At 32.1% G+C, this 18,167-nt stretch overlaps 3 protein-coding genes across 3 annotated transcripts; all 3 read right to left on the bottom strand.

The window, feature by feature from the left end:
• Window positions 1-10,050: 10,050 nt before the first annotated feature.
• On the bottom strand, window positions 10,051-13,300 carry Rab1C (small GTP-binding protein). The gene is made up of 8 exons (NM_001246904.2): window positions 13,135-13,300; window positions 12,119-12,191; window positions 11,422-11,469; window positions 11,295-11,342; window positions 11,067-11,138; window positions 10,804-10,959; window positions 10,603-10,706; window positions 10,051-10,495 (listed from the first exon to the last, which is right to left on the bottom strand). Exons 1-8 carry the CDS (start codon window positions 13,146-13,148, stop codon window positions 10,399-10,401), a joined length of 612 nt encoding a protein of 203 aa, NP_001233833.1. The 5' UTR covers window positions 13,149-13,300; the 3' UTR covers window positions 10,051-10,398.
• A 1,478-nt stretch (window positions 13,301-14,778) lies between these two features.
• On the bottom strand, window positions 14,779-15,342 carry LOC101253901 (uncharacterized). The gene is made up of 2 exons (XM_004240189.5): window positions 15,066-15,342; window positions 14,779-14,957 (listed from the first exon to the last, which is right to left on the bottom strand). The coding sequence occupies exons 1-2, from the start codon at window positions 15,340-15,342 to the stop codon at window positions 14,779-14,781; spliced, it is 456 nt and encodes a 151-aa protein (XP_004240237.1).
• Window positions 15,343-16,250: 908 nt separating this feature from the next.
• On the bottom strand, window positions 16,251-17,324 carry LOC104647676 (uncharacterized). The gene has a single exon (XM_019213976.1). The coding sequence runs from the start codon at window positions 17,322-17,324 to the stop codon at window positions 16,251-16,253; it is 1,074 nt and encodes a 357-aa protein (XP_019069521.1).
• Between the last annotated feature and the right edge of the window lie 843 nt (window positions 17,325-18,167).

Here is an 18,167-nt window from a genome sequence, read left to right on the forward strand (position 1 = left end):
TTATTGTTATCATTCCAATCGAGAAATAATTATCCTTAAAAAGAAATATTATATTTGAATTAACGATATATAATTAAGTACAAAATGAACATAAAGCCCATATCGATTTGTAAATATGGGCTTTCTTGCAAGGCCTTCAATCTGTGATATGGAGCCCATATTCCAAAACCTTATAATTTTGTAATATGGGCTCTGGACCAAAGCCTTCAGAGTTCAGACTAATGATGTTACTAAGTCAATTTAGGTAAAGATGTTCAAAATTGAATCGTATCGATAACTCAAAATATTGTTATCAAATTAACACTTGGTAAATAAAATACAATTTTATAGTTAATGACTTATCAATATGCGGACAGATTACTCAATTTCTTTATGGAGTAAGTCTTAACTCATTAAGTAAGTCTGAAATCACCAAAACTTACGTAAGGATGTTTAAGTTCAAATCACATCAATAACCCAACTACGAACTTAATCTTTTGAATTATAGTTATTGATTTATTGAATTAACAATTGTGAACATATTACAATTTTATAGTTAACAACTAATCGATGTGAGAGCTGGTTACTCAATTAGATATCAAGATTATATATGTATATCAATTTTAACAAGGGATATATTTGTTAGTATTTTAGGGACTAAAAAAGCATCAATTTTCTTTTCCCTCTATCTAAAATTGCATCTATCCTAGCTAATCATGATCTTAGCTTAAGTGAACACACACATGACAATTATTGAAAGAGATTTTTAGGCAAGTTGCAAGTCATCTTTAAATATATACATAATTAAATTGAAGTGATGAATTATGTATTATATATGTATGTGTTTAATAAGGGGGAAGTTATTTTGCAAAAAAAATATTTCCTATAAAGTTATTTGTTCCTTTTGTAGCAAATTAAATGGTTGGGCTTCTTACAATGTGACTATTTCCATACAAATTATGAAATTATATATTGTCATTTTACAACCTATTTAAGGCTATTTGATGATTTTTTTGTTTATATAATCCCAAACTCAATTGATATTAAAAGTTGTAACTTCACTCAAATTTTGTTTACACAAACTTGTAGGAGCGTATGAGAAGTCTCTTTTTTCTCCTTTTCTTTTTGAGAAAAAACATAGTATAACTCAGGGGCGGAGCCATCTTGTGCGAAGGGGGTTCGACGAAAAATTATATTATTTATACATGATTAAAATAATTTTTGTACGTATATATAATAGATATTGAACCCCTTTCAACTATTTCATATGTCTAATTATATAAATTTTGAACCATCTTATAGAAAATTCTGGCTTCGCCTCTGATATAAACATCTGGCTTTTGTAGGCAGGTAGTTAGTTCTATGAGGATTGTCGGTTTATGACCTAACTTCTAACCTTATTTAATGCTATTTGATGACTTTTTGATCATGTAAAATCCAAATAAAACAAAGTTGTAACGTTCGAGGTTTATATTACAAACACATGGTGATTTGCATGAAAGTAGTAGTTTATATAAGTAGAGGAGATACTAACATAGTTCATTTATTTTAAGAGTGTTAAAGTATTTTTATTTGTCTTGTGACACTTTTACTTTATGATATTCAAATTATGTAAATTTTGATCATTTTTTTAAATATATATTTTAAAAGACATAACAATGAATTTAGTGATATAATATAACATAATATAAATAATAATCAAAACAAACATTATATTTGAATTAACAATATAATACAACAATCCAAATAAGTTGTTATTTGTGTTAGAATTTATTTTTCGAAAAAAGAAAAGTAATAAGAATTATTTGAGTGTTTTGCAAGCAAAATTAAACAAAATGAGCCTAAGCCAATCTCAATTTGTAATATGGGCTCCGGACCAAAGCCTTTAGAGTTCAGACCAATCAATTAAGGGAAAATTATATAAAATAGCAAATTATTAATTCAAATTAAATGTTATCGTCATAGTTTATTGTAATTCACAGAGAACATCCTTTTTTTTTTCTTTTTTACCATTTGATTCGATATACAATTAGTCATTTTATACATTTCGATATAAAATGTGTATTTGTGTTTGTATAACACGAGAGAAAAAGTGTATATACAAATACAAATACATATATATTCATCCTATATACTTGTAATTATATATATACAAATTTTATTATACAAATTACAATGTATAAATGAGTTTATACAATACTGAACAATTTGTATGAAATTGAATGTTTCTAGCGAATTATACAAATCAAAAGCTCCATAGCAAACATAAAATTTGCTATGGAGTACAATTATGCAAACTATAGCTATAACATACAAATATGATTTTTATGTTTGCTATATATGAAATTTGCTTAATAAAAAAAAATCAATATTTAATTTGATTTTAAATTTTAAAAATATACACTATTTGATTTGATTTTGATTTTACTAAAAAAAAAATCCAAAAAAATAACCCTCAAACAGGTTGGGATTTTACTAGTTTATATTTATCTTTATCCAAGTATATAATGTTGGAGAAATTTTTGATTGGCTGAATATTTAAAACATCCTTTGCATAATCACTTTATTCCTTTGAGTTGAGTTGTTAATTAACAATGCTTTTTAATATGTTTTTCTATTTGACTCTAGTTCACACTGTCATGTTACAGAACTAAAGTGCTAAATTTTAATTTTTTTTTGTCAATTTTGCTTATATTTTAAATAGTACCAATGTCATTTATGGTACAATCTATAATTACGTTTCTTAAAATATCTTAACTCCTATCAAATAAATATTCATCAATTAAATACGAAATTTAATTTTCAATTTTATATTGCTAATTTAGTAAAATCTAGAATTGCATATACCCTAATCAAAACCTTAAGTCCTTATTTAAACTTTAATGCGTACGCACGCACGTGCACACACATATACGTACGCACGAAAATATATGTATGCACACACGAATACACGCATGCACGCACGTGATGATAGTCGAAAGAAGTTTATGGGGTGATGAATATGCCTGTTCTTATTAGGATGCAAGTAGTAAATCATCTTCAAGTGTATTCATAAAAACAATTTAAGTGGATAATTTATGTATAATTATTTTGCAAAAAGATTTTTATAAAGTTTTTCTTCCTCTTACAATGTGGCTCTTTGCATACAAGTTATGCCATTAATTATTTTCATTTTACGACCTAATTTTCTTATTGTTATTTAAGGCTATTTGATGACTTTTTTTTTTTTTTGTAAAAAAAAATATAATTCCAAACTCAACCGATTAAAAACTTGTAACTTCACTCAAATTAACACCTGGAGTTTGCATGCATGAAGATTGTCGTTTCATGGCCAAAATTTTCAAGATTATTCAATGCCATTTGAGGACTTTTTGTTCATCTAAGTTTAACATTTAGCAATAAAACAAAGTTGTAACCTCTTTTTAATTTTTTTTCCCCCTAATAATATTACAAACACGTGGAGATTTGAATGTTGATAGTAGAATACAAGCGATATAAGTAGAGTTTATTTATTTTATGAGTGTGTTAAATATTTTTATTTATCCTAATTTATGTAATATATTTTACTTAACGATATTTAAACTATGAAAATACTGATCAACTAAGTAGTATTTGATCTAAAACAAGCCATAAAACTTTGTATTACTATTTATTAAGGAAGGGTAAAATAAAAATTTTAAGTTAAATTATTTTACATATTAAAAAAATAAATAGATTTATTCAGGTGGAGAGAATATAAGTTATACACTTCTTGTGCTATAAATAAGCACATGTGCAAACCCAAATTTCACTCACTCTTACTTCACAAGAAAAACTTCATTTTGTTTCTCAAAATAAAATTTTAAATTTTCTATATATTTCAATTGTTCTAAAGAGCTTTCTTTCTTATATCTAACAATTGATTCTAAACTAGTATATTTACAAAAAAAAAAATTTGTTGCATTTTTATCAATTGTAACGTCACCATCTTAGTAACAAATGGCTTATAGGAATAATCACCTTTTCAACTATTGTTCATCACTTTTTCCATGTCATCAACAATTTGGGAGGCAAGAGGATGATTACCAGGAATTTATCGATCAAGCTTTATGCGAATCAGATGAATTTCGTATGTACACTTACAAAATAAAAAGGTGTTCAAATCTCCATAGTCATGACTGGACTTCTTGCCCCTTTACACACCGAGGGGAAAAAGCACGTCGTCGTGATCCTAGAGAATATAACTATTTACCAATTCCTTGTCCTGGTTATAAATTTGCATCATGTGTTAAAGGGGATAGTTGTGAATTATCCCATGGAGTTTTTGAGTACTGGCTACACCCAGCGAAATATAGGACCCATCCGTGCCATGCTGGCACGTTATGTGATAGACGGGTATGTTTTTTTGCTCATACACTAGAAGAGCTTCGTCCTGAAACCAAATATAATTGGTGTTATGTGTATCAATACCCTTTGCACATCCAACCTTACCCTGACATTTTAATCGAAGATATATCGAAAGGTATTTGGATTATTATTCCTTGTAATTATCACCAGTCACCATCACCATCGCATGATAGTACTATTGTTTCTGAACCCGAAAATTCGTCTCATCAATCTCAACCGAAAATTCATCAAACATTTCAAAATCGAAGTGATTTTTCACTTTTTTCAACTAGCCATTCAAAATTAATTGAGGAGTTGAAGAATCTTGAGATTGGGAGTACCTCTCATGCTAAGGTGAATATAATAGATGATGAAAAGGGCAAAAAGCCAGTGGAGTTAGAGTTAGAAGAAGAAAATCAAAACTTCAATTGGGTAACTGACTTGTTGGTGGATGATACAAGCTTGTAAACATCTTAATTTCTATATGATGTAGGATAATTAATTAAATATATAAAATATTATCATTTAAAGAGGATAGTTATGTTAACAATTTCCAATTCTTATTGGGCCAATATAAATTACTATCATTGAACTTGTTTCTTTGATTTTACTTGTGGTCATTAAACTTTATCTCTATAATAATAAAGTTGCATAATTTTGAGGTTTATTCCTTATGTGTTTATGTTTTGTATCGAAAATGCAAAGTTCATATAAACTGAAGCAATACATGTATATGTTATTTATCTATCACTGTGTACTTCTTTTTGTTTTCACTCGATATTTGATATCTATATTAAAATTCAACAAATACGCGTGCGAAGCATGTGTTTAGATTCATTAGTTGTATCTACTTTAGGTATAGTTACAATTGATGTCTTATAATTAGTTTATTTTAATAGCATTCATAGTTTAAGCTTTTTCAGAATTATTACATTCAATATAATGTACTTCCTCTGTCTTAATAAAAAGTTTAAATTGATTAAGAAAGGGTACGCGTGCAAAGCTCGTATTTAGATACTAATATATATATATATATATATATATATATATACACACATTTCCTCTGTCTTAATAAAAAGTTTAAATTGATTAAGATAGGGTACGCGTGTAAAGCTCGTGTTCAGAAGTATTTCATAAGAAACGCTCCCTATCAAGAATTTTTCTACCCATAACTTGAACTACAGACTTCTGATTAAGGAAGGAATATCTCCTCTTAACACACGGTCAAGATATGACCGGCGTTTTCGAAGTAGAAAAGAGAAATTTGAAAACCAAACTTATTATATATTCTCAATTTTTAAGTAACAATTCACTTGTAATGTGTGTAAAACAAAAACAGTCTTGTCCATTCTGGAAAACTAAAATTGTCAAAACTCATAAGCAAATATTAATAATGGTTCCTTATTCGTTTTATCTAAATTCTAATTAAGTTTTTGATATTTTTCTTCGATTATTCCATAGTTTATGGGCTTAACCACTTTTTCTTAAGTTTATTAAAGGAAAACAATATTACATACTTATAAATTTTTTCTTAAAGGAAATGAAATACAATAAGCTTCCACCCTTTTTATGTTTATTTTTTTAGAGTTGTTTTCCTCAATAATATATCCTTTTTTTTTGTGTGTTAAATTCATGTTTTAATTCTTTGCTTTTTCAGATACTACGTATGTGAATTCATTAGCTTGACTAACATAAATTCAGGTATGATAAATTTACTAACGGAGATAAAGTAAAATTATCACGAAGTTCTTTATATTTATTATTCGAATTCAAGATCTTTAATTAATTTGGGAAGGAATTTCAAGAATCCCTCCACACCTATTGCTAGTAAGTTTTAGAATATCTTAATTCATTTAAGTTTCATTGATTTATAACCAATTCTTCCTTAAATATATTTATTTTACTAGTTGAAGGATCAACAACACATTTCAATTGATTAAAAATTATATCTATTGATCCAGATATTACAAGGATCAAAACAAGTTAAAGGTCAAACTAGCTTCGAAGCAAGTAAATCTCTCATTTTGTCGATTTTTCGTGTGCTATAGTCTATAGATTTTTTGTGATTCATAATTCCGACGTTATTTTTATTAATTTTTTTCGTGGACGTCAATTATGAACTTAGGTAGCCAGTTGACCCTGACGGCCAAAACGATCCATTTCCAAGGTCAAACAAGTCACAGAGTGGGTAAACCCTTCATTTTACCGATTTTCGTGTGCTATAGTTCACCATTTTTTTGGTGATTCGAATTCCAACGTCATTTTTTCCAAAAAATTTTATGGACGTCTTTTAAGACCTTAGCTATAAGGCAAATTCGCCCAAACGACCCATTTTTCAAGATCAAACGAGCCTCAAAGTAGGTAGATCTCTCATTTGTCAATTTTCGTGTGCTATTATTTAACAACTTTTTTGGTGATTCGGAATTTCGATGTCATTTTTGCAAAATAATTTCATAGACGCCCTTAAGACCTTACTTATACGGAAAGTTGGCCCCGGCGGTCAAAACGATCCATTTTCAAGGTCAAACGAGCCACCGAGAAGGTAAATCCCCCATTATGCCGATTTATCGTGTGCTATAGTTCATGAATTTTTTGTGATCCGAAATTTCGATGTCATTTTTGTAAAAATCTTTTGTGGACGTCCGTCAAGAACTTAGTTATGGAGCTAGTTGGCCCTAACGGCGAGAACGTATTTTATTGGTTCATAAAAGTAAACACCAAACTAATCAAAGATACCGAGAAAAAAGATATGTTGATGAAAAGAATTTTGACGAATTTATTTTGCAACCTCAAACTCAAAGAATAAATACACTCATTTTCAAGGTCAAACAAGCCTCGAAGCTGGTTAACCCCCAAATTTGTCAATTTTTTTGTGCTATCGTTCACCATATTTTTTGATGATTCGAAATTCGGGCTACATTTTGTTAAAATTTTTCATGGACGTCCGTTAAGACTTTAGCTATTATGCCAGATAGACATAATGGCCAAAACAATGCATTTTCAAGGTCAAACGAGCCCCGGAGAAGGTAAACCTCCTATTTTGTCAATTTTCATGTGCTATAGTCCATGGACTTTTGGTGATCCACATTTCGACATCTTTTTTGCCATAGTTTTTTTGTGGACATCCATTAAGAACTTAGTTATGGAGCAAGTTCGTCGTGAAGACCAAAACAATCCATTTTCAAGGTCAAATGAGTCCCAGAGCAGGTAAATCCCTCATTTTGCAAATTTTCATGTGCTATAGTTCACCATCTTGTTTGGTGATCCGGAATTTCAATATCAGTTTTGCCAGAATTTTTTAAGGACGTTATTAGGACCTTAGCTCTAAGGACAGTTGACTCTAACGGCCAAAATACTCATTTTAAAGATCAAACGAGCATCGGAGAAGGTTAACCCCCTATTTTATCGATTTTTCTTGTGCTATATAGTCAATGAATTTTTTTAATTCAGATTTTAATGTCATTTTTGCCAAATTTTTTTGTGAAGGTCCGTTAAGAACTTAACTATGGAGTCAGCTGGACCGATGGCAAAAACAACTAATTTTCAAGTTCAAACGAGCCTAGAGTAGAACCCCCCCCCCCCCCCCCATTTTGCCTGTTTTCGTGTAATTCACCATCTTGTTTGGTAATCTAGAATTCCAACATCTTTTTCGCAAAAAAATTCCATAGACGTTCGTCAAGATTTGACTGTAAGTCCAATTGACCCTGATGGCCAAAACAACCTATTTTCAAGGTCAAACAAGTCCTAGAGTAGGTAAATCTCTTATTTTAACAATTTTCGTGTACTGAAGTTCACCATTTTTTTTAAATATGAAATTTCGATGTCATTTTTGTCAAATATTTTCATGGACGTCCGTTATGAACTTACCTATAAGGCTAGAGGTCCTTAATTGCCAAAATGACCTTTTTTCAAGGTCAAACGAGCTCCAGAGCAAGGAAACCCCTTATTTTGCTGATTTTTCATGTGCCATAGTCCATGAAATTTTTCATATTTTGGAATTTCTATGTCACTTTTGCAAAAAAAAATTTTGGACGTTAGTTAAGAACTTAGCTATGGAGACAGTTGATCCGGACGAACAAAATGATCCATTAAGATCAAACAAGCCCTAGAGTAGGTAAACCCCCTATTTTGCCGATTTTCGTGTCCTACAGTTCGTCATCTTTTTTGCTGATCCAGAATTCTGACATTATTTTTGCCAAATATTTTTCATGGACGTCCGTTAAGCCTTTAGGTATAAGGCTAGTTGGCCATGACGACCAGAACAACCCATTGTCAAGGTCAAACGACCCCGGAGCAGGTAAACTCTCAATTTTATCGATTTTTCATGTGCTATCGTTCACCATCTTTTTTGGTGATCCGAAATCTCGACATCGTTTTGCAAAAATTTTTTCATGAACATCCGTTTAAACCTTAATTATAACTCTAGTTGGCCCTTACGGTAAAAACAATTCAATTTCAAGGTCAAACGAGCTCCGAAGCAAGTAAATCCCCTATTTTGTCGATTTTTTGTGTGCTAGTCCATGAATTTTTGGTGACCCTGAATTTGCTGTCATTATTGTCAAAAAAAATTTATAAACGTCTGTTAAGACCTTAGATATAAGACCAGTTGACCCTAACGGCCAAAACCGACCATTTTTAAGGTCAAACAAGTTTTGGAGCAGTAAACCCCCCATTTTGGTGATCTTTCATGTGCTATGGTCCATGGGTTTTTGGTGATCCAGAATCACGACGTCATTTTTGCCAAAGTTTTCATGAACTTCAACTAAGAACTTAGACATGGAACCATTTGGCCTTCACAGCCAAAACAACCAATTTTCAAGGTCAAGTAGGTAAAATCCTTCATTTACCGATTTTCATGTGCTATATTTTATCATTTTTTTTGGTGATCCAGAATTTCAACGTCATTTTTGCCAAAAGTATTCATGGACGTTTGTTAAGACCTTAGCTATAGGGCTAGTAGTCACTATGACCGAAATGACCCATTTTCGATATCAAACGAGTCTTAAACTAGGTTAATCCCCAAAATTTTGCCGATTTTTCATGTGCTATAGTCCATGTATTTTTGTGATATGAAATTTCGACGTTTTTGCCAAAAGTTTTCGTGGATGTCCGTTAAGAAATTAGTTATGGAGTCAGTTGGACCTGACTGCCAAAAAATTGACCCATTTTAAAGGTCAAATGAGTCTTAAAGCATGTAAACCCCCCATTTTACAAATTTGTGTGTGCTATATAGTTCACGATCTTGGATTTAAAAAGAAATAAATTATATATTTGAAAAGTACATACCAATATGTTACAATAATTGACAATTTAAAAATATTTAAAAGACATAAAAACAATTATGATCAAAGAAAAGTTCATTTAACTTTCGAAATCCAAAATCCAGTAGACAACAAGAGTATATGAAAGAACAAAATTTCTAGCACTTTTCACTATAAGCATGTAGTATTTCAAAATTATTGAAACATAAGCCACCAATAAACACATTGAAAGATTATCATAAGTTCAAATAAATACCATGATCTCTTTTTATGAAAGCTCAAAATTTCATTAAATAAAAATACTTCGAGATGCTCGAATTTGACTTCTGGCTATGAAAAAATTCTTGGTAGGGGGCGTTTCCCCCGAATAAGATCCTACATGGCACGACTCTGGACTAATTGTTGTTGTTTCAAGACCACACAACATAAAAATACGAAATGTTTCACAAGAACATTTTGGCTGAGCAATTTATTTGAAGTTCATAATAGTTAAGTACAACAGCGTTACAGTTCTATCCACTATATATCCCCATCTAAAAAACCAACTTCTAAAACATATATTATGCCTGAAACTGCAGAAATAATCACTGCAACTAAGACAAGGAAACGCAACGAAGTGAAAATATCAAAGGAGGGAGAAAGAGTCCTATACTTGAAAAGCAATTCTTGTGGTTTGTATAGGCCATTTGGATACCTGTAGATGAAAAGAATGGAACTGACACAGCTTCGAAAGCAATGTATTGCGATTGGAATGGTGACTCTAGAAGCAATTCTAGCAAGCAGAATCTGACATCTAAGAAGAACAGCAGCCGTTTTTTTGGTTCACAGGTTGTCCCCGTATCTGCACGGTGGGTGGCTTTGCATTGTTTGATGCTGGCTGGGTTGCCATCCTGTATCAAGTAGTAAAAAGTGTCAAACACTAATCCACAGAAGACAGAACCCCCCACCCAAACCCGAAGAAGTGGCAACAGAACCGGAATAATGAAACAGAAAATACCTATTCTTTATCTCAGCTGCCATTGCCATGAAAGCTTGTTCAACATTAGTGGCACTCTTTGCACTTGCCTCCATAAATGGAATGCCAATTTCATCAGCAAAAGCCTTGTATGTGAATCAAGAACTATTTCAGTCAATCTAGAAGCAATGTACTAGAAGGACAAACTCAAAAAGGAAAATGAACAGAATGCTAGATCTTAACCTTTGCTGTATCATAAGACACAGCTCGGTTATCATTCAAGTCAGACTTATTTCCAACCAAAAGCTTGTTCACGTTTTCGCTTGCATAGCGATCAATTTCACTCAACCATTGCTTAACATTGTTGAAACTTTCTTGATCAGTTATATCATAAACTATCTGCCAGAATATTCAAAAAAGAGGAACAAGAAAAAAAGGATTTCATCAAGCAAAAAAGAAAAAAATCAACCGATTGATTGTTTTATAGAGGAGTCAGGCAAACATACTATAATGCCATGTGCCCCACGGTAGTAACTACTTGTGATTGTCCTGAAACGTTCTTGTCCAGCAGTGTCCCACTGGCAAATGTAACACAGACGAGGACTTTAAATTTCACTTTGAAAATGCATGATGACAGAAACAAAAACTACTGCATAAATTCAGATCATTTTCAATCGTAAAGAAGTGTTCATATGTCAATTCTCGAAGAAAAAAGTAAGACAAGAAAACCATACAATTTGAAGTTTAATAGTCTTCCCATCTTGCTCCACAGTACGTATTTTCTGCAACATAAAATTAGCAACTTCACCAACTGTAAGAATATTGTATATGTAAAAACTTCACTAGTATCAATTGTCTTACAAAGTCAACACCAATTGTGCTGATGTAGCTGTCCAAATAAGAATCATCCTGCACCAGAAGATAAGGAAACAGTAAATCAATTTATACGACACAAAACAAGAAATTTCCAAAACCATTAAATCCAATGCCCATCACAAATGCCAAACTTGGTAAAATGGCATCAGTAATAAAGTTCACATCAATATCAGAAGACAATTTACACCAGGATTTAAACAACCACAGACATTTGAACTAAAAATTGACTGTACATTTATCCTCAAGGCATATATTATTTCATTCTTTCCACACAGCCCAAGAAATGCTGGCAGTTGCTCTCTTCCTTTTTTTTTTTTTTTTGAAACTGGTAACTTCTTCCTTTTCTCTATTTTCCAACTCTCAGTTGTTGCTTTAAGCTTTTATTAGCTTATCCAAATGTGTTTTGACTGAAGGGTCAGACCTCGATATCAAACAAAAGACAAATAAACTAGAAATGTGAATTTCACAAGGATGGTCATGACCATGCATGTCCATGACCTAATTGTGCGACACAGGGCAACCTTCATATCTGCTGCTAAATACATTAGCACATATCAACATGGGCAATATCCTAGTTTCATTGCTTAATATCAGCCATTATAAGAATCATGCAAGTAACATTCAACTCAAATGCAATAGTGACTAAAAGTAAGACATTATTGAGTGGGATGAATATACTTACGGCAAATCTCAGGAGAAGACATGACTTTCCAACACCTGAATCTCCTATTAACAAAAGTTTGAACAAATAATCACTGCAGAAAGCATAAGAAGAGACGGTGTCAAGTTCCATTTGAGCTGAAAATAAGAAAAACCTTATAGGCAAAGTTCCATTTGAGCTGAAAATTTAAAAAACCTTATAGGCAGATAGATTTTCATGAAGGGAACTGTTAAAAAACAAGTCACATCCAGTAAACCTTCTGTCATCTTTAGGCCAAGGTGTAAACTAGTAATCAAGCAAGAATCAACTGAAAATTGCACCCAAGGGTGTGGCCCTAAGGGTCAAATGAAGTAGGTTGAGAATCATATGGTCGCAGTTCAAATTCTAGTGTAAGCAAAACACTAGGTAATTTCTTCCTATCTGCAGTGGCAGCCTATCTCTGCAAAAGCCTTGGTGGATAGAGGAACCCGGTAGCTACTCCATGTAAATTGCCAAGATGACCAAATCCTCATGATCACCTCCACTAAGTCAAAAAAGTGATAAAGACAGTTCCTTTCTTATCTTCTGATTATGGTAGTGTCTTATCCAACTTGTATGTACCTAGACTAATCCAATCCAGAGGGCAGCCTGCTACAGCCAACAAGCACAATTGCAAGATAAATGAATGCACAGATAGAACTCACATTACTCCCTTTTTCCAAATTGATTTGGATCATAGGCAGAAACTAAAAACCAAATTGTTAACAGCCAAAACTCGTAAATCATCAAATAAGAATCAAAGTATATGACCAACATTAGCACTCAAAGGTGTTTCAGGTTCAAGTTTATTCCTATCTATTATCCGAATCCGGAGAATTAAACATGTCCTGAACACAACGATTATCAAAACAAAGAAAAATTGCCTAATATTAAAACTACCCATGGATCTAAAGAGAAAAATCAACAAATCCAGCATAAATCAACATATTCGATCAATTTTATCAACAAAAAACAAATGCTAGTAATGTAATACAAAAGAGAAAGGAAGGGTAACTAACTATTCGGGATTCATGATTTTGCGAAACGAAGAAGTCGACTGATCCAAGACGAAGGGAAGCAGGATGTCTCTGTTCTCTACGGTTGGATATCGCCGGAAAATCGGATCGTCGCCGGAAATCGCCGAGGAGAAATGTTGACAGCGCGTGAGAGAAAGATCAAAATTTGTGAAAGTAGAGTAATTAATTATTAATTAACATATATATATATATATATTGGGCACCAACTAATTAATTGATTCAAATTATTTGGACCACATAGTTGTTAAAGGTGGATGAGAAAAATGATAAAAATTGGTACTTTATGTTTGGATAAGTTCAAAATGATCCTCTAAATATAATTTATGAACAATTTAATTGTGTGTTTATTTGATTTTAATCGCAAAAATACTCACATATCTATTACAATATTCTTATTTGCACGGCTTGTATTTTCTGAATGTTAAGAGTTTTTGATGGGTTAGCAGTTCACCCCATACAATAAAATTTGTCTAACCATCACGTTGGTTAGCTTGACATCTTTTTACCATATAAGAGTCTGATAGATAGCAGTTGCAACTTAAACCATGATGCACCAATATGACGTGTAACGTCATCATTCATTCACTATTTTCATGATTTACAAGTCTGAGATACTTGAAAATTATCTCTTTTTTTCGGTTAATACGTGTGTCAAGTCTCATTTCTACACTTGTCATGTATTGTATCGCTTAATTTTCACTCTAAATATTTCGTTTAGTCTTACTTAACCTGAATTTATTAGATTACAGAGTTTGTCTCCACACTTTCAACCTTGCATTAACTCTGACGTGTGCTCATTAGGTATTATATCTTTTGCGACTAACAAACACCATGACATTTCGTTTTGAATATACCACGTTGATTCATCCATCACTAAAAACATAAAAATTAAATAGGCTAAGAATAAATCTTTGGTATCGTTCTAGCTCGGGTTTTAATTCCATCATGTATATCTTTTATCGCCCTAATGTAAGCTACTAATACACCTCTAGCCTCTAGGCTGCTGGTGCAGGTTGTAATCAGTGTGAAGCTCATTTGAAGAAGATTGAGAAACTAAAGAATTAAGCCACAAAGATAACTCCAACTTGAACAAACTCATCGTTATAGGTTGATTAATTATATTGTCCTTTGTTGTTCAAATTGAATTGTTTCGATTTTTTCTAATAGTTTGAATCAATCAAATTTATTATTTCTTATTTAACCTTTATTATACGTAATTTTTTCATTGGCCTAAACAGAAAGAGTTAAAAGATAATATTTTTTCTGTTTTAATTTATGTACTTCGAGACTTAAAGAAGTTTAAATTTTCATATATTTTTTAATTTTTTTGAATTAACAATTATCGTGCCTTTTAGTACTTTTAACGTGATTTATAAATATATATATTTCATTTCAAAAACTTCAAAGATTTCATGCTCAAAAACTCTTGAAAAACGAAAAGTGTCACGTAAATTGATACTAACGGATATCTCTTCATTGATCCACCATATAAATTTGAACTTTTTCCAAAGACAATCAATACATATACAAAATGAAACTTCCATATTTGGAGTGATATTCAAGAACTTAGTATCAAATTATCCCCCCAAAAAAAAGAGTGTAAATACAAGTGAAAATAAAATAAAATCATTTTCCGGTATATGATTTTTGACGACTTTGCCCTTGTTTTATCAAATCGACATCCCTCGATTCTAGGGGTAAATTGGTAACATGCGTTCCATCAGGAGGATCGAGATCTCCCTCTATAGTCAATCCTTCTATTCTTGTAGCAATTCCTTCCCCTTTCAATATTGGTGTATCAATATCTATTTTACAAAATTAAAATTAAAAAAAAAACAATTTTATTTAATTAATTGATTAATAATTCAAAAATAAATAAAAAAACATTAAAATAATGTATAGAATTAATTTACCTGGATTAGACAAAAACCATAGGATAAATCCACACAATAATAACACAAAAGGTATTATATGAACAGCATTTTCAGCAAATTTTGCACGAGATTTTTCCTTTTTTGAAATATTAGAGAGTGGTTCATGTATTGGTAATAATTCACTAGCTTCTAAAGATAATGCTCGTAGCGCCGGAGACACCTTTGTTAACGAGGACGATGAATTAGAAGACGATGAATAATAACTCGTAAAATTATAATCATCTGAAACACGAGTAGCGCTCGATGATCTATACATCTTTTAATGTTTTTTTTTTTCGCGATAAGCTATAGTTTTTTTTTTTTTTTTTTTTAACTCAAGTATTGGTTAAATATTTGAAAAATTAGAAAAGAAGAAATTGAGAGAGTAAAAAGGCGAAATCAATGAAGTGGCATCTTTAGTGGAGGACTAGTTCTTTATAGTATATATTTATATCTGAGGGAAAATGTTCGGTATTTCTAAATTATGATCAAAATTTCAGAAACATATTTTAATTAAATTAAAGTCTTATTATTTCCTAAATTTATTTATTTTGTAATTTTATATATTTTTAGTTTTACGTGACACATTTTGTGACTCCACGCAACTGAGACGCGTGAGAGATATTTGAATGTCACGTAAGTCAAAAAAGGTGCTCAAAATTACAAAAAAATAAGTCGGAGGGGGGGGGGGGGCAGGAAGAGGGGGATAATAAGACCTTAATTTAGTTCATGTGTGTTTCTGAGATTTCGATCATTGTCTAAAGGTACTCGTGCATTCTTCCTTTATATTTATATAATTTTTAGTTAAGATTCAATTAATAATATATCAATAGCATTAAAAGTTATCAAGTTAACCTTTTCTGTTACAATAAGTCAAGATTGTAAATTTTACCAAGTCGTTCCATTCACAATAATATATATATATGTATAACACATACATTAAATTTATAATACTCGATTAATACCATGTAAGATGTAACATATAACATGTCACAAGTAGTACGTTTTTCTTTTTCAAGTTATACACATCAAATATATTTGATTACCCAAGATTATGTATCTCTTTTGAAGTTGATGGCGCTAGGTCACTATCATAGCCACTTGAGCCACCACCACAACCAGAACCATATCCATTGCTAAAAGTTGACCCACTCCCGAACCCAAAACCAAACCCCCAACCTTGACCTAATCCATTAGGCGACCTACTTGAGCCAGAGCCATAACCTCATCCTCCGCTAGGGCTAGAACCCGAACCCCAGTTATAATCCCAATTAGGTCCATGAGTACACCACTTCCTCCACTAGGGGATGAAGATGATTCTGGTGGTGGTATCTCTCTTCCTACTGAACTACCACCATCATTACCACCATAATCATTTCTAGCTCCATAACCATCATTATCACCAGTACCATAACTACCTTCACCACTACCACTAGAACCAAAATCCCAATCTTGACCTAATCCAATAGGCAACCTACTTGAGCCAGAGGCATAACCCCATCCTTCGCTAGGTCTAGAACCCCAACTCCAGTTATAATCCCAGTTAGGTTCATGAGCTACACCACTTCCTCTACTAGGGGATGAAGATGATTCTGGAAGTGGTATCTCTCTTCCTCCTGAACTACCACCATTATTACCATTATAATCATTTCTAGCTTCATAACCATCATTATCATCAATACCATAACCACCTTCACCACTACCACTAGAACCAAAAACCCAACCTTGACCTGACCCATCAGGCGACCTACTTGAGCCAAAGCCATAACCCCATCCTTCGCTAGGGCTAGAACCCCAACCCCAGTTATTCCTAGTTAGTTCATGAGCTACACCACTTCCTTTACTAGGGGATGAAGATGATTCTGAAAGTGGTAGTTCTCTTCCTCCTGAACTACCACCATTATTACCATTAAAATCATTTCTAGCTCCATAACCATCATTATCATAAATACCATAACCACCTTCACCACTACCACTAGAACCAGAAACCCAACCTTGACCTGACCCATCAGGCGACCTACTTGAGCCAGAGCCATAACCCCATCCTCCTCCGAGGCTAGAACCCCTACCCCAGTTGTTATCCCAAGTAGGTGCACGTGTTGCACCACTTTCACCACCATTAGGGGATGAAGATGTTTCCGACGTGGTCTTCTTCCTTCCACCATCTCCGCCATCTCCTCCACCAGTGTTGAAGGCTAGATAATGAGGTGAGATCAAGAAAATGATCATGAAAGTGAAATGAGAAGTGTTATTTTGCATTATTATGGTAGTAATACTAATGTCCTCTTCTTTTTCTTCTTGTTATTGTTGGTCAAAATTGTGACTTTTAAGATTTGTACCTGAGGATAGTGAATATTTATTTATTTATTTATGGACCTTATACATGCACTTGTCGAGAACATGAAAATGGGATAGCAAGTATTATATATAATTCTTTGATATATATCTAAAGTGGGAGAATGGCGGTGGAGATCACTAACTGGTCACCTTATTTGTTAGGCTACTAATTTGAATTTCCCCTTGCCAAATAAATGAATAATCACTATTGAAATATTCTTTATTTAAAAAAATTTAAATTCAAAACTTTTAATTAACTATAATGAGATGGCAATAGATCATACATCTCGATTCTTAAGATGACCCTTTTGCCTATTTGTTAGGTTATTAAACTGAATTTATATCATATAGATTATGATGTAAAGATAGTCGCTGACGATACATTCTTTTCTTTTGAGATTTAAATTAATTCACATGTACAATATATTTGATTATGGATAGGAGGAAGACATACACACATTTAATTTGCTTCTCATTATGGTCCTTTTGCATACTAATTTGAATTTGCATTGAATAGACTATCACAATCATAATATGTTCGCTAACAAAATATTTTTTACTTTCATAATTTTAATTAAGAGCAGAGAAATTAAATTTTAATGTGGTCCTTTAGACTTATATGTTTAACGCCCTATGAACATCGCTTTCTATGGTGCAAATAACGCTCATGACTTGGATTGAAACCCTAACTTTTGTGTAGTTGGATGAAAGTATTATAACCTAAAACTAACACATGTCATCACAAACATATCCAAAGAGAGAAAA

The sequence above is a fragment of the Solanum lycopersicum genome, chromosome 5 (assembly GCF_036512215.1).
Source record: "Solanum lycopersicum chromosome 5, SLM_r2.1".
Classification (NCBI taxonomy): Eukaryota; Viridiplantae; Streptophyta; class Magnoliopsida; order Solanales; family Solanaceae; genus Solanum; species Solanum lycopersicum.